The sequence below is a fragment of the Taudactylus pleione genome, unplaced genomic scaffold (assembly GCF_031769625.1).
Source record: "Taudactylus pleione unplaced genomic scaffold, aTauple2 ptg000082l, whole genome shotgun sequence".
Lineage (NCBI taxonomy): Eukaryota > Metazoa > Chordata > Amphibia > Anura > Myobatrachidae > Taudactylus > Taudactylus pleione.
The window spans coordinates 8,175,375-8,199,876 of NW_028284484.1; the positions used below are offsets into that span (position 1 = coordinate 8,175,375).

The 24,502-nt window shown below is 43.7% G+C and overlaps 1 protein-coding gene across 2 annotated transcripts in view; it reads right to left on the minus strand.

Annotated features, from left to right (window-relative positions):
* Positions 1–24,502, minus strand: part of PRKCZ (protein kinase C zeta) — a 256,098-nt gene that overhangs the window by 32,517 nt on the left and 199,079 nt on the right. For both annotated transcript variants that reach the window (XM_088468202.1, XM_088468203.1), the window contains 7 exons: positions 21,584–21,630; positions 20,769–20,957; positions 17,851–17,948; positions 8,782–8,868; positions 5,695–5,830; positions 4,283–4,370; positions 1,750–1,869 (listed from right to left, as the gene is read on the minus strand). In XM_088468202.1, the coding sequence (XP_088324328.1) occupies positions 1,750–1,869; positions 4,283–4,370; positions 5,695–5,830; positions 8,782–8,868; positions 17,851–17,948; positions 20,769–20,957; positions 21,584–21,630 (765 nt within the window). The remainder of the gene's footprint in view (positions 1–1,749; positions 1,870–4,282; positions 4,371–5,694; positions 5,831–8,781; positions 8,869–17,850; positions 17,949–20,768; positions 20,958–21,583; positions 21,631–24,502) is intronic.

Genomic DNA, 24,502 nt, shown 5'->3' on the forward strand with positions numbered 1-24,502 from the left:
CATAACAGACTATGGAAACACAAGATAAATAGTCATTTACTTTCCACATCGGCTTTTAAGGGCCATTAACTGAAGCTAACAGCATTATAAGTTAAAGAGCAATATTATAGCTACAATATACAAAACGTGATACAAGTGGTTTTTATATTGGGATCTCTTCACACTACAAGTTACTGGAAATTGGAGCTTGGTTAGGACGGAGGCTGCAGATTGGATCGTAGAAGCATCGTTACAATCTATGAATGTATCAAATCAACAAAATGCAAGCGGTTTTATTTGATGTATTTTGAGACTTTAAGTCTATTGTGTGTCCATTAGCCTTATAGTTAAACTACTTTGGATTAAATCATCGCTTGAGTAGAAGTTATTGCAGTGCTGCAGTCTGGCTAAAAAGCCCACCTCAGCGCACCAGGTTCTGTGAGACTCTGCTAGCGCCGCACTAGGTGAGTGTGCGGATTAATTTCATATGCAACACTTGTATATCTGAGTGCGAAAGAGTCTCTGGATCTGTACACGAAGTGCTACAATGTAGCGGCCGCAGCTTTTTTTGTTCCGTGGTGCTTCATATACAGACTCAGGTGCACACAGATATACAAGTGTCACATAGCACATTAATCAGTACAGTCTGCTGGTGCGTCAGTCACATCGCTTTGTGACTTAGATGTATTTTCAGCAAAAAAGATGCCCTATGCCAGCAGAGTAGCACAGGAACTAGCGGCTCACTCACGCCAGGCAAGTCGCATTGCGTGGCGTATTGGGCTAGAAGGATGAGGACTCATCTGTAATTCCAAAGACACAGGATTACTGTTTAAAAGGCGCAACAGAATATATATATATATATATATAATATATATTTATTTATTTTTATTCTGTGGGAGAAACATCCATTTCATTAATGTATAGCAACAATATTCATTGGACAGGGGCAGTGATGCCACCGTAACTCAGATGTAGTAGTAGATGTAGCAGTAATCTCTCTTAGATCCCATGAGGACACTCAGGTCAGCGGTCTGCAGGGAATGGAGGAAATAATATTTTACTTATTACTGGCACTGTCAGGGTGACACGGAAAAAATGCATGTAACCTGCATGGTTCTTACCTGGTCTTAGGTGTTTACGGCTGGTAAACAGGGTCATTAAGAAACGGTGATTTAAACTAAAAAATTGCCCAAAGCATTGTAGCTTTGAGGAGGGTGAAAGTAAATTATATTTGATTTGTCATCCCTATCTAAAATGAACTCAGGCAAACATCTATAAGTAACAGGCAGTGAGAAAATGATATTCTGTCACATTTTCGACAGTTACCATGTCAACATGTTGACACTATGTTCATCATGTCGACATCCATTGAATGTTGACATTCTCAATGGAGTGTTAGGCACTAGGTGGAGGTTAGGGTTAATTTTAGGCTCTAGGTGTAGGGTTAGGAGGACTGTACTCACCTGAATACTGCTCGTCAGACGTCTGCGCCAAATCTGCTGGTCACACCAGGAGCCGGAAGTAGCTGCTGGCAGCGAGACCAGGTAAGTGACATCTGGGCCACCAGGGATGTTATGTTGACATTCTATAATGTCGACATGTCTAACAATGTCGACATCATGAATGTCGACATGCTGCATATCGACATTTCGACCATGTCCACATGATAACTGTTGACATAGCATACTACACCCGTGAAAAATACCCTACCCATACTTTCATCCACAAATCAGTCTGGTCAGAGGGGACTGAGGAAGTGTTGGTACAGACCTTGGAAAAGGTAGTCTTCCGTGTTCATGTCCGGATTGTCAGTAATGATATCAAAGGGAGATCTTCCAGCCATCATTTCAAACATCAGGACACCAAGCGCCCACCAGTCCACACTGAAACCTGTAATGCAGAAATCAGCGCAATACGTTTGCTTAGCCGCTAACAACAATTGTGAGAGGGCAAACACGGTTCTCCTACATGCTAACACTATTATCCTACATGCTAACACGGTTCTCCTACATGCCAACACTGTTATCCTACAAGCCAACACTGTTATCCTACAAGCCAACACTGTTCCCCTACATGCCAACACGGTTATCCTACATGCTAACAATAACTTGACGGGATTCAAACTAGTCAGAAATCTGGAAAACAACTGCACCCTAGGTGCCACATTTCTAAGTGAAAATTATGTTTATGATTTGTGACAACTCTTGTGCCCGTTAAGATTGTGTAATATATAAACACGTTTAAAAGTGCAGATCAGACAAATGAAAAGGACCAGGCATTAATAAAGGACTACATAGGGACAGGGTTGCCTTAACAGCAGTGTGGGCCCTGGGCAAAGCAATGCACTGGGGCCACTACCCACCCGTTCACGGGACAAAAATGTAAATGGGCAATAAAATTAAACCCTCCTGAAAGCCCATCAGACCTCACACACATGCATAGAGACTCATCATCGGGGGGGGGGAGGTTAGATCAGAATACAGTACACCGACAGCCGGCTTATAAAAATACAAATTTACCAACTGGCTGCGGGGGCGGGTTGGAGGGCCCCTACAAGCGTTGGGCCCTTGGGCAACTGCCCAAAAAGCGCAATGGAAGAGATGGCCCTGCATAGGGACTGACCCACCTTCTGAGTCACAATTGGGTGTGGTAGGATAGGGGGCGGTCACAGGGGCACTTTTATCACATTGCCTCGGCGGCTGCAGAGGAGAGCAGCCGCCGGGTACAGACAGGAGTAGACCGGCTCCTTTATGACATTACCCCGGCTGCTGCAAGGAACAGCCGCGAGGATTACACAGGAGCAGAAGGCTACTTATTCACACTACCCAGGCGGCTGCAGAGAAGAGCAGCCAACGAGTATAGACAGGAGCCCTCCGGCTCCTTTTATGACATTGCCCCGGAGGCTGCAGGGAACAGCCGCCGGGATTACACAGGAGCAGAAGGCTCCTTCTTCACACTACTCTGGTGGCTGCAGAGAAGAGCAGCCGCCGGGTACAGACCGGAGCCCTCTGGCTCCTTTTATATGGTTACCCCAGCTGCAGGAAACCCCGGCTTTAGGGTGGGGGATGCAGTTGGGCTGCCCAATCACTGCTGGCCACAGTGATCGGGACACACTAGGGGAGGAGCCAAGGGTGCAGAGGGGCCGGGAGGTTCCTCTGAGACTGGCGGCTGCTGGAAGATTATCTTCCAACAGCCACCCAAAGGGAAAGCGCAGCATGGTGTGGCCGCATCTGATGCGACCGTGCCAGGTAAGTGGTTAAAGGAGTCTTCCACATATAAATAACATTTTTGCTACCCAATCTTCTTTTCAGAGTATTTGTATTCTCGCTGGCAAAGTCAGTGTTACTTGGCTTACAACACTGCTTATGCACTGTCCGCTACAACTGCAGGCTCAGTACTGAGCAATCCTGGCTGTAAGCGGTTAGGTTTACTGCTTATGAAAGAGTTCGTGGCTTACAGCTTCCCCATACTCACCTGAAACCTATGTCTCATTTATCACATACTGTATTATGATAGCATATTAAAGAAGAGTTATTCTATAATGAGGTTTCAAAGTACATTATAAATGAGCTATAGGTGGCAGGGGAGCCCAGGGTAACCAGGGCCTGGGAAATCATAGGCTGTAATTATCAGTTTACAGTTAGGACGTAGAGCACTGTAGGGCAGACAGAGGTAGTGATCATTGCTGGAATCTGGTTATAAAGGCAAGTATGACTAGTGTAGGCTATTAAAATAAACTAAAAAAAGGGTGTCGGAAAGGAATAATACAACAAAGCCTACTGTACCAACCACTGCAATGCCCCTGGTTTAGTCACTTGTGTCTCTCCCCACTGTACAAAGATGGGCGAGATAGAGTTATGGACATGATAATTATTATACATTATAAAACCAGTTACACTGATGCAGCAAAACCAGCACTGGTGTATCCCCGCCTTGGGTGCACGGGTTAGGAGTTTCTATAACCTCAGGCTGGACTCACTAGAATAGTGACTATGTTATCAGAGCTTGCATTTTTATGCACCTGAAAGTGACAAGTTTTTCCTCTTTCTCCTAATAATCATTGCCTCATGGCAAAAGGACACTGATTTGTTACTGACATCTGCTCAAGTATTCTAGGCTAATGTGTGGCTGGATTGTTACAGAAGTCTGAAGTAAAGGACACTGCACGGTTCAAGAATAATCAGATGATCAATGTCTCCAGGAAGTAATTAATATTGATTGTGCTCATTCGTGCAGCAGGGAGCTAAAGGTCAGTTGGGTTGCTGAAGACTTCTTCCAGGTCACACTTCTGGCGAAAACTCACCATACTCTTCTCCTCTGAGGATTTCAGGAGCAATGTAATTTGGTGTTCCACAGAAAGTGCTAGTTGTGTCTCCTGGCCCTAGGCCCTCCTGCAACAGATGGATTGATTTACTTATTTATACACAACAACCCAGGCCGTAGCTCTGTATAAAGCATGGAGTACATATAGGTATTGTGAACAATTACACACTAATGACAAGTGTGAGACCTGCACCTGCTGTTGACAAATAACCTAAATGAGGGGAGGATGGAGACTAATTTTATTGTTATTTCTAAACAAGGTAGTAAAAAGAAAAAAAGAAGCAGTCCTTAAGAGAATGACCGACACCCTCACTTGACCGACACCCTCACTTTCATAGGGTATGGAACGACTGGCCTATTCTGATGCCTACGCGTCTAGAGCTCCCCTCTTTACACCAATCCTAGATTGCCCAATACATAGCAGATGCAACCCCCGGAGTTTCTCTTCCTTTCCGCTGTCACCCCCTCCCATACTAACTCCCAGATCTTCCATTTTCCTTTTATGTCTCCTCTTATTTTTACGAATTGCATAAATCACTTTTTATATTTTTATCTGTTTATAAAACAAAGAACATCTATTGTAATATCACGGTCTCGCCTGCAATTTAACAAAATACTTTGTTACCCTGATTCCCCCCCCCTTTTTTCCTTCTCCTGTACCCTCCTACTGCTTATTAATAAAAATAATAAAATTCTTGTTTAAAAAAAAAAAGAAAGAGTCCCTGGGAGTATAACCCTTCCCCTTGGGTCCTGCTCCCTTCCCTGGAATCTCTTCTTCCACCAGCATTAAGGAGAGAATCCGGGGATATTGTCAGTTGAAACCTGTTGTTATTTTACTTTAAACTTGGAAATTCCCAATATAATAGCGGCTTTGATGTTTGTATAAATTAAAGAGCACCCACCAGAAGTTTATACAAATATCTATCTAGACAGGAATTTGTTGGCAACTTTGGAACCAAATTCTGGCTAGATTTTGCATGTAAATTAAACCCAAACACGTTCCCCTGGTGATGACCCGTAAACTCTGGGGTCCAAAGTGCTGAGGTAAGCTGAAGCGTAACCATTTAAAAGAAACCGTGACTCCTGAACACCGCTAGGTAGTGTGGCACAGCTTCTCAATAAGAGACCCAGAAAATACTTTTATCCCAGTTTTCATAGGGTCATGAATATAAACCACAAAGCCCCAGGAAGAACAGCGGCATGGAGCGGCTCAAATTAGACCAAAAACTTAATTTTGAAATAACGGTTCATAAATGAGTGTCTGCAAGTACTGGGTTATGCTTTATTAAAATTTAAGAACAAAGCAATTACTTGAATAGTCAGGGACTTGGGTTAAGACAAACCTCTCAATTCTGCAAAAAGATAGCATAATGATGATTATATTCCCCTTACCTTACACATGCCATAATCAGTAAGCTTGATGTGGCCATCTGCATCGAGGAGGACGTTGTCCAGCTTTAGGTCTCTGTAGATGATGCCCCGTTCGTGCAGAAAATTCAAAGCAATACAGATTTCAGCAGCATAAAACCTTGAAGAAAAAATAAATCCACTGAAAATAATCTGTAGCATACTATGATTACCAGGCGATCCTAAGATTTACAGACTGCCCTCTCTCACAGTTTACTGTACTAGTAAGTACTTAATTCAGCTCAGGCTGGGGACCACTCTATCATCCTACTTCTAAATCAGCAACCCAATCCCAGGACACTAGAACAATAAAAAAAAAAACCAACAAAGTGTGACATTAAGTTGTGGGGACTGACTCACAAATATTTATTATCATGTCTTCAGAATCTTACATTATTATTATTTGGTGAACAGATGATGATTTTGTTTTGTTTTATAAGAGGTAACATTTATTGCATTCTGAATTTAAAAAAGGCAAAGTATCTACTATATGATCCTATAAAACTGTGTCTGTAACAAGAGAGTGAGTCAAATAGCGGCATTCCCCCCTCCCAATTGAGAGCCCCCACTGCCACTGAATACCCAATGTAGGTGATCCCAATCCCCTTAGTCAGCACTGCTGCCTACCTACCAACCAGTGCCCGGATGCCTCCAACCAATGTTTACGGTCTTTAGTCACCCAGCCACAAAGTCTCCGGAACGAGGCACACCTCTTTGCAGGCATACATAATGGTTGAGGGGCAGGAGGTACCAAAGCAGAGGTTTGTTGTGTTCTGTGTTGCAGGTTTAGTGGAAATGGAGGGTGGAAGAAAAGTGCAATGCTGCTGGATGAGGGGGACTGGAGGAAAGTAGCAGAACAGAATGCTGCAGGGCAAGTGGGACTGGAGGAGAGTATGTGGTGAACAGGGCCTGGAGGGAGCAGAATAGAGGTGAGCATAGGGTGAGCAGGGACTGGAGAGAGAGTAGAGGTGAGTGAGAGGTGACCAAGGAGTAGAGGAAGCAGAGGAGAGTGTGGGGTGAGCAAGAATTAGAGGGAGCAGAGGAGTGTGGGGTGAGCAGGGACTGGAGAGAGAGTAGAGGTGAGTGAGAGGTGACCAAGGATTAGAGGGAGCGGAGGTGAGTGTGGGGTGAGCAAGAACTAGAGGGAGCAGAGGTGAGTGTGGGGTGAGCAGGCACTAGAGGGATCAGAGGTGAGTGTGGGGTGAGCAGGCACTAGAGGGAGCAGAGGTGAGTGTGGGGTGAGCAGGCACTAGAGGGAGCAGAGGTTCTACTGTATCCCATGACAGGTTTATGTATACAGGGTGTGATTCAGAGATGGACAGTATTGTACAGCCACAAGGAAGCAGCTGTGCAATACCGTCCAACTCAAATGCAGATGCAGCAAGAGGTGTCTATAGGAAATAGACACCTCCTTGCTGAATCTGCAATCAGAGGGCAGCATCCGTAGATGCTGCCTCTGATCACCATCGGTCGCGATGGTTGCTCCGTTGGCCAGGCTGCGAGATGTACTCACCAGGAAATCTGCATCCACCAATGCACCTTCATTTTCCGGAAACGCTGGCCAGCCACGTCCCCGCTCTGCCCCCCAAACACAGCAGCATGTCAGTCATGCTGTGGGTTGGGGGATCTGAGAATGAGATCACAGGACCTGTTCTGCATATGCACAGAATGGGTCAAGTGCATGCGCAGACCCCAAAATATCGAAGATGTACGAAAACCATTGAGTTTGGTCTCTTTGGTGTTTTATGAGATATGCCCTTGACTTGGAGTCCTCCCGTTCCGAATTCTGTCTTTGTTCTCCTGTGTATGTACCTGCCTCCTCACTGCTCTATTCCCTTTATGATCATGAGGGAGGGTTGTATTTTATAGCCAGCCCCCCTTGTAATTATATCATATTTGTCTTTTGCTGTTGTCTTGTTACCTGCATGTTCATGACTTCCTTTTTCATATTTGTATGTTTGCTTCTTTATTGTACATGTATACTTAGAAAATCTTTTCAATAAATACACTTGATTTAAAAATAAACCCCATATTTTAAAATGTCAAGAGGTTAGGTTACATAATGTAGCCTTATCCTATCACTAGGTACAGTTCCCATTTAACTAAACTTGCCTGAGAGTGTTCCATGAGAGAATGTATTAGAGCCTGAGAAGGGCAAACACACATATATAGGAGGGTAACTATGTACAATAATTGGCAGAACCTTTATTAATTATGAAGATAAATACACAACATGAAAAGCAGTGACCACAGCAACCAAATCAGACATTTGTTGGCTGAGGCAGAGTGAGAGACCTAGGCCTGTTTGCACAGTGTAAATGAGTCAAATTGCCCTGCGCAGAGCCAGAAAATAGGAATCACCCATGAAGATATGCATGAATCTAACATACCCGCTTGTGACAGGAAGGGGGAAGGGGTGGACTAATGAGTACAGGAAGACTGTATGTGGCATAGTGACATACATGTCCAAGCCATATTTGCAGGGGCAATTAATTTGTGTCAGTCCTCAGCACTAGCGAATGGGCTGTGATTAGCTAGTTGTGGAAGCACCGCAGTGCTTTCCTCACTGCTGGTGTATATAGTGATGAGAGTTGTATCTACTTTATTAGAGAGGTTTTCTAAGTTTTACTAAAGATGAATAGTATATTTTGCAAGAAAAACAAACGCTGAATGTAATCTTGGGGCATATGCTACTGGTGCCAACCTCCACCTATCTGGTAATAGTTGCACAATTGTGTATTTCAGTGAACACGTTTAATGACTGCGATTTGGGTGTAATTGTGCCCAACCCATCACCAGTCCCTTGTTCTCAAAGTCTAACCTGCACTTGACTGAAAAAACGTGGTGACTGAGTGCTACCGGTTACGGGACATTTCACAGACCTGCTGATATGTATCTAGGAAAAAATCCTAATAATCCCCCCGTCCCACCTATCCGGCCAAACCAAGCCTAAGTTCCTCTTTTCAGAACTTTTGGGCTCTGCATGAGAACATTTAGGAGATCAGCACATGCACTCTTCATATCCAAATATACATACAATCACTTATCGTTTCCTATGCTCCATTACAGTACCTGGCGTGTTCCTCAGGAAGTTTTCTTTGTCGTTGCATATGAAACATGAGATCGCCTCCATTTACGTACTCTATAACCAAAAACAACCTACATGCAGGGAAAGGTAAGCCATTAGCAACGTGATCAACTAAAATAAGGCAAAAATAAAACTAGTCAGAAGCTTTAAAACTCTACAGCTTGTTACTAGCATATAAGGTATTTTTTCTTAAATGAAACATTTAAACAAACAACAAACAATAGAGGGCATGTTCAATTCTGAGATTACTGCGGAAAAATGTGCTACAGAACCTGTCTGTCACAACTTCATTACTTGTGCTATACTTCTATGGTTTTTAATGCATTGAAATTTGACATAACAAGGTGTCAGTTCCTGTAAGGACTTTCAAAGGGCCCTAACAACAAACCAAAATGTACTGTATATGTAAAGGTTTACTATGACACTATGCTAGTCACTGTATGTAATGCACAAGGGCCATTATCACCCCCATCTGTGCGCGTACATTTGCCAGATGCTCTAACACAGTGACAGGCAGTCTGATAAACATGGGGGGCCGCATTGGGCAGCCCTCTAGCTGTTAAAAGGACATTACTTTTAATCTCAATAGTAAATTAAATAAATACATGTAATCAATGAATTAGACACTTATCTGTAAAGAAAAACATCTCAGCAGGCATTTAAAAAGCTTTAAACAAGCAAAGCAGATAGCAATTGGGGCTGTATAGAGAGCCACACATGGCCCTGGGACCACCTGCTGCCCATCACTGCTCTAACAAGCCCACATCATGATCCAGAAGATTGTGCCTAAGTACTGAGCTCTTAGAAACAGCAACATGCTTTACAATAGATGGAAATACAAAAATAATCCACCTAATGTAAAACTCAGGTGTTCATGAAAACTTCTCATATCTTGTGGGGAGATGTATCAAACCTTGGCCATGGCAACAAATCAGATGCAAAATACATATCTAGTACATTCTATATTTCGCCACTTGTTCTTTTTATGTACACAAACTTTCCTGACAGATTGAACTGAAAATATCTTCTGTAATTTCCCAGAAGGGTACATAGTGTATATTGGATACTGTACTTTTAAATTAAAGGGGCCCATACATCTGAGGCGCATTTCCCGTGTTTCTATTGGCAGCCATTGATGATCCGCAATCAGTCGGGAAATCGGGGAAATTCTGCAAGTTAAAAATCCTTTGTCGGGCTTCCCCTGTCGGGATTGAGACTGATGGCATTGCGGCTGCCAGTCTCATAACTACATCCCGCTGATTCCGGCATTGCGGCTGCCGGTCTCATAACTACATCCCGCTGATTCCGGCATTGCGGCCGCCAGTCTCATAACTGCATCCCGCTGATTCCAACCATTTTCGGGGAATCGAGATCTTTCACCGCCGTCAGCATAACGGGGGAATTGCCCCACTCAGCCATAAATGTATGTGGCCTATTACTCCCTACATACCGAACAGGTGTGTTTAGTAAAAACAAGCCCCATAACAGGTACAAAAATATTTACATATATAATGTTGATCAATGAAACATGTATTTGACTGCACCCAAATACAAGGTTTGGAGGCACATAGATTACAGAAAAAAGAGGTTTTCAATCTACCATGCTCTGAAATTAAATGAAAGCAAAGCTCAATGTGGGAAGCTGCAAAGCGCAATGAACAGAATATAAGCTCTGTTAGGATAAAATGGCAAAGCCTGTATATGCATGTAGGTTTTTTCCATCTTTCAGTTCAAATTATTCGTTTTGAAGGCTTACATACCCACAAGAGATCACACAATCAATAGGTGGCTCTATTAAAAGCATTACGATCCACAAAGTAAAGATTTACTTTATTACTGTATTGACAATACCAAGCCATTATTAAGCAATTCCCAAACTCATGAACTGAAATTGGAAATAGGTTAGCAGAGCTATAACTGTGGTGTCCATTAGCACACTGTCCATAAAAGACTGCCCGACATTGTCCAGCAGCACAAGTGACATGCATAAATCGCCAAGCCTCTGCATTGCTAAATGGTAAGCACATGAAAAAATCAGAGTTATGGAAGACTTACCTACATCTTCTTCGAGGTCCATAGGATCCACAGTGATACCATGGGGATATTATGGTTGGAGAGACCAGGCACCAAACAGTTAAAGCTTCAGCTCCCAGGATGCCTCGGGTCCTCCTCCAAATATACCCCACCCCTAGCCATAGGACTTCAGTTTAATTAACAAGCCTCAAGGCAGGAGAAGGAAAGAGGAGAAGGAAGAGCAATCGTACACCAGAAACACTCTTACACAAGATGAGGGAGTCTATGACCGAAATAAAAAAATTACCCATGCAGCCAGGTGAGTCAGGGTGGGTGCCCTGTGGACCTCAAAGAAAAGGAGTAATCAAGGTAAGTCTACAATAACCCTGTTTTTCTTCTTCGGGGTCCATAGGGATGCACAGGGATACCATGAGGATGTCCTAAAGCAGTTCCCCTAGGGTGGGGGGACGCTCCTGAGCAGAAAGGAGAACTCGTCGCCCAAAGGAAGCATCCTGAGAGGCAAAAGTATCAAAGGCATAGAACCTAAGAAAAGTGTGGACAGAAGGCCACGTGGCTGCCTTGCACAATTGTTCCGCAGAGGCACCATGACTAAATGCTCATTATGGCCCTACAGACTGAATAGAATGTGCTGCCACCATGCTTGGAACAGAGAGATCAGCCTGTGTGTACACCTGAGAGATAGTCATGCGTAGCCATCTCACCATAGTCTGCTTGTTAGCTGGCCATCCTCGTTTGTGAAAACCATATAATACAAAAAGAGCATCTGATTTTCTAACAGAGTTTGTATGCTCCACATAGATACGGAGAGCACAAACTACATCCAGGGAGGCTTCACGTACAGAAAGATCTGGAGACTGAAAATCTGGAAGAACAATTTCTCAGTTCACATGAAAACAGGACACAACCTTATTAAGGTAACCCTTTCTTGTATGAACAGCTTTATCCTGGTGAAAAATAAAAAATGGGGAGCGACAAGATAGCGCTGCCAAATCAGAGACTCTGCGAGCAGAAGAGATAGCGAGAAGAAAAAGGGTCTTCGCTGTCAAAAACTTCAAATCTACAGAGTCTTCTAGCTGTCCAAATGGGGGAGCTTGTATTTAATAACCAAAACACAAATCCCACGGTGCTACGGTGGAACAAAAGGAGGCTGAACTTGGAGAACTCCTTGGAAAAAAATTCTAACATCTGGTAATGAAGCAATCTTCTTCTGGAACCAGATCGTTGCCAGATGGAGACCACTATATAACCCCGCCTGAAGAAAAGCCAGTACCCTGGAAATCTTGACCACCTTAGGATATGTCCTATGGGAACAACATTGACCAAATCAATGCCAAACTCTGTAATAGATGCGGGCAGAGGCAAGTTTCCATGCCCTAAGCATTGTTTGAATTACAGAACTGGAAAAACCTTTTGCTCTTAGGATGGAAGATTCAAGAGTCACCGTGTCAAAGCCAGATGAGGTAAATACGGATGTCGGCAGGGACCCTGCGTTAGCAGATCCTGCCATAGAAGAAGCGGATCCGGACTGTCTACGAACAGATTCTGTATTTCGGTGAACCAATGACGTCTGGGCCAAGCCTGAGCCACCAGTATTACTGTTCCACCTTCCTGCTTGAATTTTCTGAAAACTCTTGGGAGGAGAGAAATTGGAGGAAAGAGATATGCCAGCTTGAAGTCCCATCTTACTGCCAGTGCATCCACGAAGGCTGCTGATGGGTCTCTGGACCTGGACCCGTTCCTGGGGACCTTGTGGTTGTGGCGTAACGCCATGAGATCTCTGGTAAACCCCATTTGTTTACCAGGAGCTGAAACACTCCTGGATGGAGAGACCACACTCCGGCATGCATGTCCTAGCAACTTAGTAAGTCTGCTTCCCAATTGAGTACTCCCGGTAAGAATATTGGCGAGATGGCTGGAAGATGACGTTATGCCCTACTCAGAACCTTTGTCACTTCTTTCATGGCTGCGTAACTTCTCGTGCCTCCCTGATGATTGAGGTAGGCCACTGTAGTCGCATTGTCAGACTGAATCTGGACCGGAGTGCCCTGTAGCAGATCCTGTGCCATGACAAGTGCTTTGTATGCTGCTCGCAGTTCCATAATGTTTATTGGCAGATGACTTTCCGAAGTTGTGCATCTTCCCTGAAAGATATGATGAGCTATCACAGCCCCCCATCCGCAAAGACTGCCGTCCATGGTGAGAAGCGCCCAATTTGGAATCCAGAAAAGGCGCTCTCTGTTTAGATGGTCCTTTCTCAGCCACCACAGGAGGGAGTGATGAACCTCTGGAGTGAGAAGGACCCTCTGGGACCTTATTAGATGATACTGCCCATTCCACCTGGAGACAATCAATTTTTGCAGAGGCCTGGAATGGAACTGAGCATATCCCACTATGTCGAAGGTGAATACCATTGATCCCAGGACCTGCATCGCTAACAGAATGGATATTCTTCGCTTGTTTAGCAGCTTGCGTATTCGCAATGATAGGCCTGCAATCTTGTCCTCTGGCAAAAACACCTTTTGTGCCCGAGAATCCAGAAATGGTCCCAGATGTACCATCTGCTGTGTTGGAGAAAGCAATTAATTCTTCCAATTGATTATCCAGCCGTGCCTTTGTGACAGGCTATGGTCAGTTGAAGATGGTTTTGTAAAACAACCAGAGTCTATGCCAATATCAAAAGGTCATCCAGATATGGCAGAATTCTGACTCCCTGATGCCCGAGATATGCAGTCATGACTGCCATTATTTTGGTAAATACCCAGGGAGCCGTAGATAGACCAAATAGTAGAGCCTGAGATTGGTAATGTTGCTGAAGGACAGCAAACCTTAAAAATTGTTGATGGGTTGGTATAATAGGAACATACAGATATGCATCATGAATGTCCAGGGAAACCACGTAATCCCCCCAGCTCCATTGCCAAAATAATTGTCCGGAGAGTTTCCTATACGAAACTTGGGAACCTGTTGAGGGTTTTTAGATTTAGTATAGGATGATAGGCCCCATTCGGTTTCTGAATTAGAAATAGATTGGAATAATAACCCCTTCCCTGTTGCGACACAGCAACCTGGATTATTACCCCCGCCTGCAGCAGGTAGTGAATGGCTTCCTCAAGGGGCAAGGCCTTGACCGCAAAAAAACTTCTGGGGAGGATGCCTCCTGAAAGTGAGGAAATACCCCTGAGAGACCACTTCCTGGACCCAGGCATCTGTTGTTTGATGCCAATAATCTGCAAGCTGAAAAAGTCGGCCATCCACCCTGGGATCCCCCAGGAGGAGGCCCGCTCCATCAGGCCGAGGGTTTGTCGTCCAGTTTAGAAGCTGGACGTCTTGCCGGGCCAGTCCTCTTAGTTTATTGCCTTGTTGTTTTGCGAAAACTAGTTGATTTAGATGAAGACTGTTGCCTTCCTCATCCCTGAGGATGGAAGGACCGAAAAGAAACCTGCTTAGACTTTATAGCCGTGTATGGCAGAACTGCTGATTTTGAAGCCGCCAGAGTAACTATTATCTTATCAAAGTCTGCTCCAAAAAGTACCTTTCCATAGAAAGGTAAGACTTCCAGTGCCCTCTTTGATCCTGTATCAGCCTTCCAGGACCTTAACCAAAGGGCCCTGCGTGCCACTATTGAAGCTGCTGATGCTTTAGAAGCTAAAATTCCAGCATCTACTGCAGCTCCTCCCAGATAGGAAGCCGCTTCCCGTATGTGGGAGATATTCATCATCTGTTCTCTAGTAGCATCTGGTAGAGAATCTTCCAATGCCCCCATCCATTCTTCAACAGCTTTGGCTACCCAGATTTCAACCATAGCTGGATGAGTAACAGCTCCAGATGAAGAAAATATTGCCTTAATACATGCTTCTTAGATTTTTCTAATCTGTGGAATCCTTCAGAGAAGATGCCGATGGAATAGGCAATATAGCATTTCTGATTAAATGCGTTACATGAGCATCCACGGTAAGAAATACCTCCCTCTTAGTACATACAGAAGCTGGAAAAGGATACAACGATGTTATTCTTTTAGTCACATAGAATCGTTTGTCCAGGTTACCCCATGACTCATCCATAAGATCAGTGAGCTGTTCAGATACAGGAAACTCAGGGCCTGATTCAGAGCCGGACGCTATTTGCGAACGGTCGTTCAGAAAAAGGGGCCGGCTATTTAAATTGAGTGCTCGCTTTTTGCGGTCTGTTGACGCCTCTATGAGCGAGCGAACGAAACATGCGCTTGCTATTTTGTAAAGACGCCCCCTGGCCGTTCGCATCATACGTTATCTCCACTATTTATTAGATTAATCGAGTACATTGAAAGGCGTCTGAACATGCTTGTGGTTGGATTTTCCTACCGCAATCATGCGAACAGTTCAGGCTAAGAGACAACCAAGTGACGTGGTCGATGACGCTGCTTTGTTAATTATGCACACCCTTAAAACGCCCGTTTTCACCGTTTGGCACGCCTGCATTCGGATCTCCACTCCCCGTTTTCAAGCACCTTCCTCTGTTACCACCCACAAACGCCTCATCCTGTCACTCAAATTAGCAGGCACTCGCTATTTTGCGAGCGCACAATCTCCGACCGCAATGACTGGTTGGCGCATGCGCATTACGACCCATACGCATGCGCAGATGTGCGAACATTGCTCGGAGCGAACGAGTGGCCGCTTATGAGCGGCTATGAATCAGGCCCTCAGTTTTAGCCACCTTCCGGTGGTGATTAAACATTGGAGCCTTCTTACTATGAGCTGGTTTATCATCCTAATTATCTAGGACTGATTTAACCGGCTTCACCAAAGAAGGAAAATCCACTGTGGACGGATGATCCTCCTCCCCCGGGCCAGACCCTGGAGAGGAGCCCTGCGCATCATCTGATTCCATATGTTGGGCAGACTGATAAAAAGATAACTTGCACTTAGGCGCCTTAGTAACTACCGGTCTGTTATCAACATTAGATAGTGACATACTCTGACTAGAATGGCCATAAAAATCCTTCCAGGAAGGATGCATAGGAGGTGCAAACATAGCATTCTGTGGACACGCCATCCAAGGAGGCATCGTGGGAGCAGCCATACGATCCACAACCGGCTTCATTACCTGGGACAAAGAAGAGACCCAAGATGGCTCTTGTCCAGAGACCGGTAAACCGGACTGGTGAGGTGGCTCTTTATAACAGACAAACACACAAACCATCCTTTATGTCCTGAGGGAACACATAAGCCATACATGATTTACATGAAACCAGCACAGGTGGCTCCCCCTCCTGTTTCCCTTTATCCTTTGACATGTTCAATAAAGGCAATGATCACAATGTTATGTGACAGCCTTCACAAAATCTTAATGAATGTGAAGTACTCAGAGGAAAACCTCCACCCCAGAGAATGGACAGGAAAAAAAAACAGTGATAGTTATAATTGACAGACAGAAATAAAAGACAGTGTCAATACAGCAGCTAGCAAACAGTCACATACAATGCATATGTAATATACTGTAATTACAATCGATTCTAAATCAACTACACAAACCCAAAGGAATGGTAGAATATAGAGCACTACATACCTTAACAAAGGGAGAGGTATACAGGGAGACTGACCCAAACCCTCCTGAGACCAACAGCTACAGAGAGCACTGAGCGTGGACCGTGAGCGTCTCACATACATGTGGTGGGTGGGCAGAGCAATCCAGATATGCTAAACCCTTCGTAGGGACTGCGTTTAGGGTCGGAGCGCCTACCTCCCCTAAGCTGCATTAACCAGCCAGGTACGCTGGCCTTGTGGCAGAAGCATCTGCTGACGATCCCCGGCGTCAGACAATAAGGCCCCGGTGGTATAGTGAGTATGCCGACAATCCCGGGCCCTGACTGCAGCAGCTTCTGGTGAGTCTCTGACACCAGAAGCAAGGACTGCCGCATGCGACTCCCCGTAAGCGAGGAATCGCCTTACCCGACATCTCCGTGCGCCCAGTTACTGGTGTTGCGGCCCGGCGAAGGTAGATGGAGTCGCAGTACATGTGTCTTAATTCAGACGCTTAGTAGTGCCATAAAAATAAAATAAAACATAAAATAAAAGCTTAGGACTGCCTGACCAGTCCCCTGTTGCAAAGGTGCGTCTTGATCCTGCCGCACCAAAAGAACAACTGAAGTCCTATGGCTAGGGGCAGGGTATATATGGAGGAGTACCTGAGGCATCCTGGGAGCTGAAGCTTTTACTGTTTGGTGCCTGGTCTCTCCAACCATAATATCCCCATGGTATCCCTGTGGATCCCTATGGACCCCGAAGAAGAAAAATAAAATCAGCAATTTTATCAATATAAAGTTTTGTTGCATCTTCACAGAGTTAAATACAATGTAAGTGCTAGGAATGAGAAATGCCTCATTCAAAACCATTGCTTCCTATTTCCATACAAGCACTTTTTTCGCCTTGTTACATGAAGTTTCCCCCCACTGGAGTCAGACAGCTATCAATGATCATTCTTGCATTCACATTTACAAAAGCAAATACACTGAGTAATAATGCAGCAGAAGAGGGTGTAAACATTGGTCCCTACTGATTGCTTGGCTGGAGGAGAGGATTTGCACTGGAACCCATGGGAAGCCATGTGAGAGCCAGAAGAGGGCTGCACCTGGCAAGCAATGTATTAGAGGCAGGAATTGCCATTATTAGAAATGTTAGGACATTAGTAAATCAGTTCTCTTAAGATGAAGTATTATCACCCCCCCTCCATTTTGTGGGGGTGGGTGGGAGTGGTATTCGGGGAAGCGAGCAAGGGGAGGTTTGAGGACACATTGAAAGTTCAGTCAAGTTCATTTTTTAATTAACCAAATGGTTTGAATTCTATATTAATCTTGGTATGTAAGTTTCATCATCCATAAGGAATATTAAAGACATTTTGAGAATTAAAAGCACTGAATGCTATAAGTCTCCCTTTAGTAGAAGGAACATAATTTTGCCCACTTCTGCATGTGTATTAAGACTCAGTCATAGAAAGGGCCTTTACAGTATATTAACCAGATTAATAATAAACGTGCTTACCTGCTCGGCGTCTGGAAGCAAGAATGCAAGCCAACTAGAAAGGGGTTATTTGAAGCTTGCTCGAACACATGCTTCTCAGTTTGGACCCAGTCAATATCCTGAAAACAAGAATGCAATTAGAAAGAAGCGGACAACAATAAATAATTTACGAAGTACAGCAAGTCAATCCGTCACACACCAGCAATATTTAGATGTGTTCATTCCTGTACATTCAAGTTACACATATGGGAGACTGACAGCTCCCTTCCCAGTGTCTGCGTTGCTGTCAGGACTGCTCGTCAGTTATTTTCACATGACTGGTCTACAAAACCAATGGTACATACAGCACAGCTACCACACTGCATCTGTTGTGATATTTATAGCACACTGTGCATAAATATTCTAACATCTAGACTATGGCTACCGAACCTGGAAAGGGCCACAGCATGCTATGCTGAGGCCCAGGGGACCCCACGTGACTGGGTGAGTGTGCTAGTGAATACAACATTCAAAATGCATATGAACAATACATTAATTCCCTGCCACGGATATGTAATAAATTGTAGACTGTTCTACTTGAAGATGTCGGTCTGGTCACCTAGCAAGGAAGTGTCATCAGGCTGTGTGTGTGGTAATGTAATCTGTGGCTCTCAGCTGAGATCTAATAGGCAGATACATCTGTATGAGCCATGTACCAAACATTCTCACTGTGTAATCATGTTGGGAAATCTGCAACTTGCATAAATTCCCCAAATTATAAAACGCATCCAAGGAAGAATATAATTCTTACATGCCTGCAGATCTGTATTGAATTCTATTCCATTCACTTAGACATGTGATATACTGTATGTCAAATTTAAATGCCAACTCCTTAGACAGGCTATAGTAATACAGTATGGTCCAGCATAATTGATATCACATACTTATGTATGATATGCATATATTGGTAATTGTATGCTCTGTTGATTGAAAGGACTATTACGTGTCTAACATGTTTGGGAGAAAAGACATGGAGGTTTTAATTATTTCTGACCAGTGGCGGTTACAGAGGTGGGGCTGCAGCACAGACCAAAATTCAAATAGGGGAACCACACTAACTGCCAGTGAGTCCCGGCTGGCAATGTTTGTCAACGTTTGAAAGGACAGTTGATGTGGCTCCCCTATTTGAATTTGGACTGCACTGCAGTCTCACCTCTAGAGCCGCCACTGTTTCTGAAGTGGTTTGAGTAGAAGCCTTAAAGCAGTGGTTTTCAGCCCTCAGTACAACCAAAAGGTTATGTTTTGAGGATTTATGTCCATCTGTGGAAGCAGATGGGATAATTACTGACCAGGCAAAATAGATTATCTCACCTGTGCATGAATAAAGACATGCACAAAATATGACCTGCTTGTGGCACTTGAGGACTGGAGCTGAGAACCCCTGTCCTAAAGGAGGTCTTTAGCATATTCACAATTTCTGGAGGTCAATCAGTGTTAGGAAAATTATTCTTGTTTCTGTGAACTACATGAACAAATTGGGAATTGTGTAGATCTCTCTCCTTTCTATTGTGTCTCATTTTGCCATTTTAATTTCTATACCTTAAGCATTGTGGTTATTTTGGAATATTAAATTGTATCCCATAACGTTCTGTCTCTGTGCTCTTAATAGATTCATATGCCGATAGCTTGGCTATTAAAATGTTACAGTATTGTTTGCTCAATGACAACTATGGCTGATATTAATTTTGATTGTAGTGTCAGAGACATTCAGTAGGAACCTAAGGCTTCCTATAAATGTATCAGATCTTGAAACAAACATGGTTGTTATGGGTAACATTGGATTTACTGGTGCACCAGTTTATGGCAACACCACAATTGAAACCAGGCTAACCTCGGAGAAATGTATCCTGGAATTTTATTTCTTAGTACAGCCAGGTAATAATTTCCTTTCATGACAATTAATTTAATCATATAACATTTTCCCATGGTGTACCATCTTATGCAAATATGCAGAAACATCCTTTTTTGTACACATTAAACAAAATGATGTGCCCATAAAAATAAATTTGAGAAAATAATCTACATATAAGAAGTCTTATACTTAAGATGTGCATGTTCCTTGGTAAATAACGCCATAAAACTATGATGAGACAATGCTGATCAAACCAATAGCTTCTGCTGAACATAATCACAACAGATGTATAAAGTTCTGTTAGGGCATGGACAACATCATAAGATTTGTGAAAGGTGGAACATGCTTTTTTACACAAAGCATCTGTACAAAGACCACTGGTAGGTTACTGTATCATAATTAGCCAACACCTGAAATTATGTATTTTGGAAGAGTATTGTGGCTCGGTGATGGACATTAATATCCAGCCAACACTTGTCAGCATATACTTAATGTACTGTACTCCTTAACCAGAGTTATTTTAAAACAACCGGTCTACACAGAAACAGAGAGAGCTGCAGGCATTTCTAATGCCTCATTAACGTAACATCTGCACAGTTGGAAATACCTTATATAGAAGGACAAATGTCAGCCTTGAGAAACAAATGTAAAGAGATGGATACTGGAATATATGCAATAATGGTAAAGCAAGAGATAAGTAGTATGTTCCATTATCCAGCCACAACAGGTTACACTCTGGCATCCCAAAGACAGTTCATTCAGAATGAATTATATATAGCAGATTAGTCACTGATAAGAGTGTCAAATACTTCACCACATTACACCCTTATTTCTGTTTCCAGCTTAATAAAGTAAGCATAACCTCACTTAGGCTAGCACAAACACATTAAATCCTAGCTGAGCCATACAGTGACATTCAACATCCTGAGGACCACAACGGAGCAGGTTGTCGTCAGAGCTCAGGAACCACTAGTATGATTCCCTTGTGTTGGGTGGAAGTGGACAAATAAACAAACACACAAATATACACCCATCAGCTTGTACAAACCTCTTCGTCATGCACAAGTTCCTTCTTCACCACCTTCATGGCATACGCCTGATCATTCTTTTTTAACCGCACTAGAAGGACTTTAGCATAACTTCCTCTTCCAATCACTCTGATAAGATCAAAGTCCTGAAGGCCCAGTCCCTGTGAGATTTTAATTCCATCTATTCCATCAATGATGGGTGTGATGTCCTGCAAATAGTAAAGGAGGTACTGGTAAACAGAGCGCAAGCATAAACTAAGCAAACCCAATACTGCAATGCAACCAGGCTGGAGCAGAGGAGGCCACTGCAACGCAACCAGGCTGGAGCAGAGGAGGCCACTGCAACGCAACCAGGCTGGAGCAGAGGAGGCCACTGCAATGCAACCAGGCTGGAGCAGAGGAGGCCACTGCAACGCAACCAGGCTGGAGCAGAGGAGGCCACTGCAACGCAACCAGGCTGGAGCAGAGGAGGCCACTGCAACGCAACCAGGCTGGAGCAGAGGAGGCCACTGCAACGCAACCAGGCTGGAGCAGAGGAGGCCACTGCAACGCAACCAGGCTGGAGCAGAGGAGGCCACTGCAACGCAACCAGGCTGGAGCAGAGGAGGCCACTGCAACGCAACCGGGCTGGAGCAGAGGAGGCCACTGCAACGCAACCGGGCTGGAGCAGAGGAGGCCACTGCAACGCAACCAGGCTGGAGCAGAGGAGGCCACTGCAACGCAACCAGGCTGGAGCAGAGGAGGTCACTGCAACGCAACCAGACTGGTTTCTACCATAAATAAAGTCTTATGAACTTAGATCATTTCCTTTAGTTCCCTATTTTCCACCACTTACCTCTGAGCCATCCTTCCGTGTTTTTTGGGGTGATGAGATAATATTGACTAGAAAAAAGCAAAAGAAATATTAGTCACACCCTCAATTTACATTCCCTAATTTCACCAGACACCACACTTCCACTGATTCCTTATAACAAATGCATTTTAATAGACCCCTTACCTTGACTGTAAGTCACAAAAATCATCCAGATTGAGGCTGATGGGAGTCATCATATTGCTGTATAATAGTTTTACTGTGCAGAACTGTAAGTGTTCAGTAAAGTAATTCATGTTTTAATAACTAAACCTATCCATTACTATAAATTAATTATTAAGGACAAGCTTAATTAAAAGTGCCAATATTTTACTCGGTACGTACAAAGAATATATAATCATTTACATCTGTCTATTGATTATAACTGTCAATTCCCCTCATGAGTACTTATCGACACAATACTTACTTCTTCCACTATACAGTACATGTATTCTGCCATCTTGCTGCCTACTTTTTCCCCAAGCAAACGTGATTTAACTCCCCAATATCGACCTACTAGTGACAGTTCAACAACCGCATTTCCACTTTGCCTCTGTCAACACTATTCTCTGACAAACTTCAAATACCCTCTTGTCTTCCTAAACTGTTCAGGACATTACCACCTACTTTATAAGATAAAATCAATACAATCCATCAAGAAACCTCCTCTTACCACTCACTTACCCACATCAGTTATTTCCCCTCTTCACACTCCAGCCTTCCCCCTCAATTAATCCGCTCTCTGCACCCTAATGCTTGTCTGCACCTATCTCACCTCTTCATCCTGCTACTCTCTATTGGCAAATTCCCTTCTGTTCTCATACATTTCTTTATCCACGAGAAACAATTATTCGATCCTACCAAATTATTTCACTCCTCCCCTTTGCTTCCAAACATTTAAGTAGCTAATGTAAAATCATCTAACCTATTTTTTCCACAGATATTGCCTTCTTGACCCTTTGCCATCTGGATTCTACCTTTATACTCCAAGACTGCCCTCACTAAAGCGATCAACAATCTACTTCAGCTGAGTCCAATAATGTTTCACTTCTCTGCAACTTTGGATACAGACAGTCAACCTCCCTCCTTTCTGCACAGCCTTCACTCCACTAATCTTTGTAAAAAGAAGGTGAACCAGGATAGAAACCTAACTGTGTAAATACTACTTCAGCATGTCTACCTCTGGCATAGACGCCACTCCTCTATCTGCTGGGGTGCCACCAAGGCCCCATTTTCAGCTCACTGCTTTTCTTCCTTTATGCCACTATTCTTGGGGAAATAATATGCTCCTTTGGTCTCCACTACCAGTATGCAGGCAACACCCAAATTTACCTCTACCTCCCTGACCTCTCTCCTTCTTGGTGATCACATATCTCCACCTGCTTTTTCGCCATCTCCAATTTTCCAATTTGATGCCTTAATGCCACTTAAAAGCTCAAAATGTCTATAATAGAGTTCATTGTCTTTGCTTTTCCCACTGTCACTTCACAAACCCAGTCCCTTGGACTATCATGATACCAAATATATTGTAACGCCGCCAGAATATGCCCCTTTCTCACTGTGAATGTCACCAAAACCCTTAAGTTGGGTACACACCTGAAAGATGTAGCTGCAGATGATGGTTGTTCATACACACTGACCACCATCACTGCCATCTGGCTGCCTGTGCAGCAAGTGTACGGGCGGTCGCCTGAGCCCAATGTGCAGGTATATCTGCCATCGGCTGTGCTGCAAGTCGACGCAATATGTCTGTGAACAACGTCGTTCAGACATATTGTCTGTACATACTGGCCGACATGCACATGATATATTGGGCGTTCAATTGAACGGCCAATAAGTTGCCCAATGTGTACCCAGTATTACTCATTCTGTCATTCAATTCCTCCCTGACTATTGCAACCTCCTGCCACAGTTAACTCAAATCTCGGTGCTCCACATCCACTGCACTACTCTGCAAATCCCTATAACCTCCAGTATCCAAGCTACTCACTCTCACCAATACCTTCATAACAAGATACTCTGCCCTTTCACCCTCTTAGAATGACCTCTGACCTGAGCCTCAGCATCTCTGGCAAATATCTCTCACATCAGCCTCAGACTTCACCAGTACTATATTGCCCACATAACTCTCAAACCCAATCACTCTCAAAACCCACAGTTTGCATATATCCTATGAATATCTACACAGTGTCTCCCTAGCTCCTATTGTCTCAACAACAGGTATTAATAAAAAAATATATATACGCTGCAAACGTATGTACAGTAATTGCGATGTTACATACAGGAATGAGTGAGAAAATCATAGTGTACTGTGCAGAATACTTTATAAACACTAACATTTTTCTAGAAGAATATTTACAAAATGATTTCCCCTTAAAAGGGTTATAAATACTTTGTCGTGAACACAGCACGAAAACAAATGATACAGTTTAATTTGAGAATATACTCAACACAGCAAAGGTTAAAAATGTCCTAATTATTTAATTCCTACAGAAATTGTCTCAGACAAGCAGTAGGGAGCCATTTTTCCTTTGTCTATCAGTAGAACCCCATGCCATTATAACAGCCTGCCTCGTTATGCATCATTCCAGGAAGAGAGCCAGGGTCCAGGTCACTGCACAGTGTGGAGAGTATTGGTGCAGATTGCTAGCGTGAGAGACAGCTCATTAATACAAATGTTCCTTCCAAGCTTTTTGCGCTCTCTGAAGGGCAGCTGCAGACATATTGTTAAAGACTGATCAGAATAGAAATTACACTTAAGGGTAGTTATGCTAAAATGTGTAAAATGTCTGTGGAGCGCACTATAAAGAACATCAGATAGGTTTTGAGTGCATGTGGTCGTATAATGGTCTAAAATTAGCACTATCACCTATAAACTTACTAAGAATAAGTGACAGCACTGAT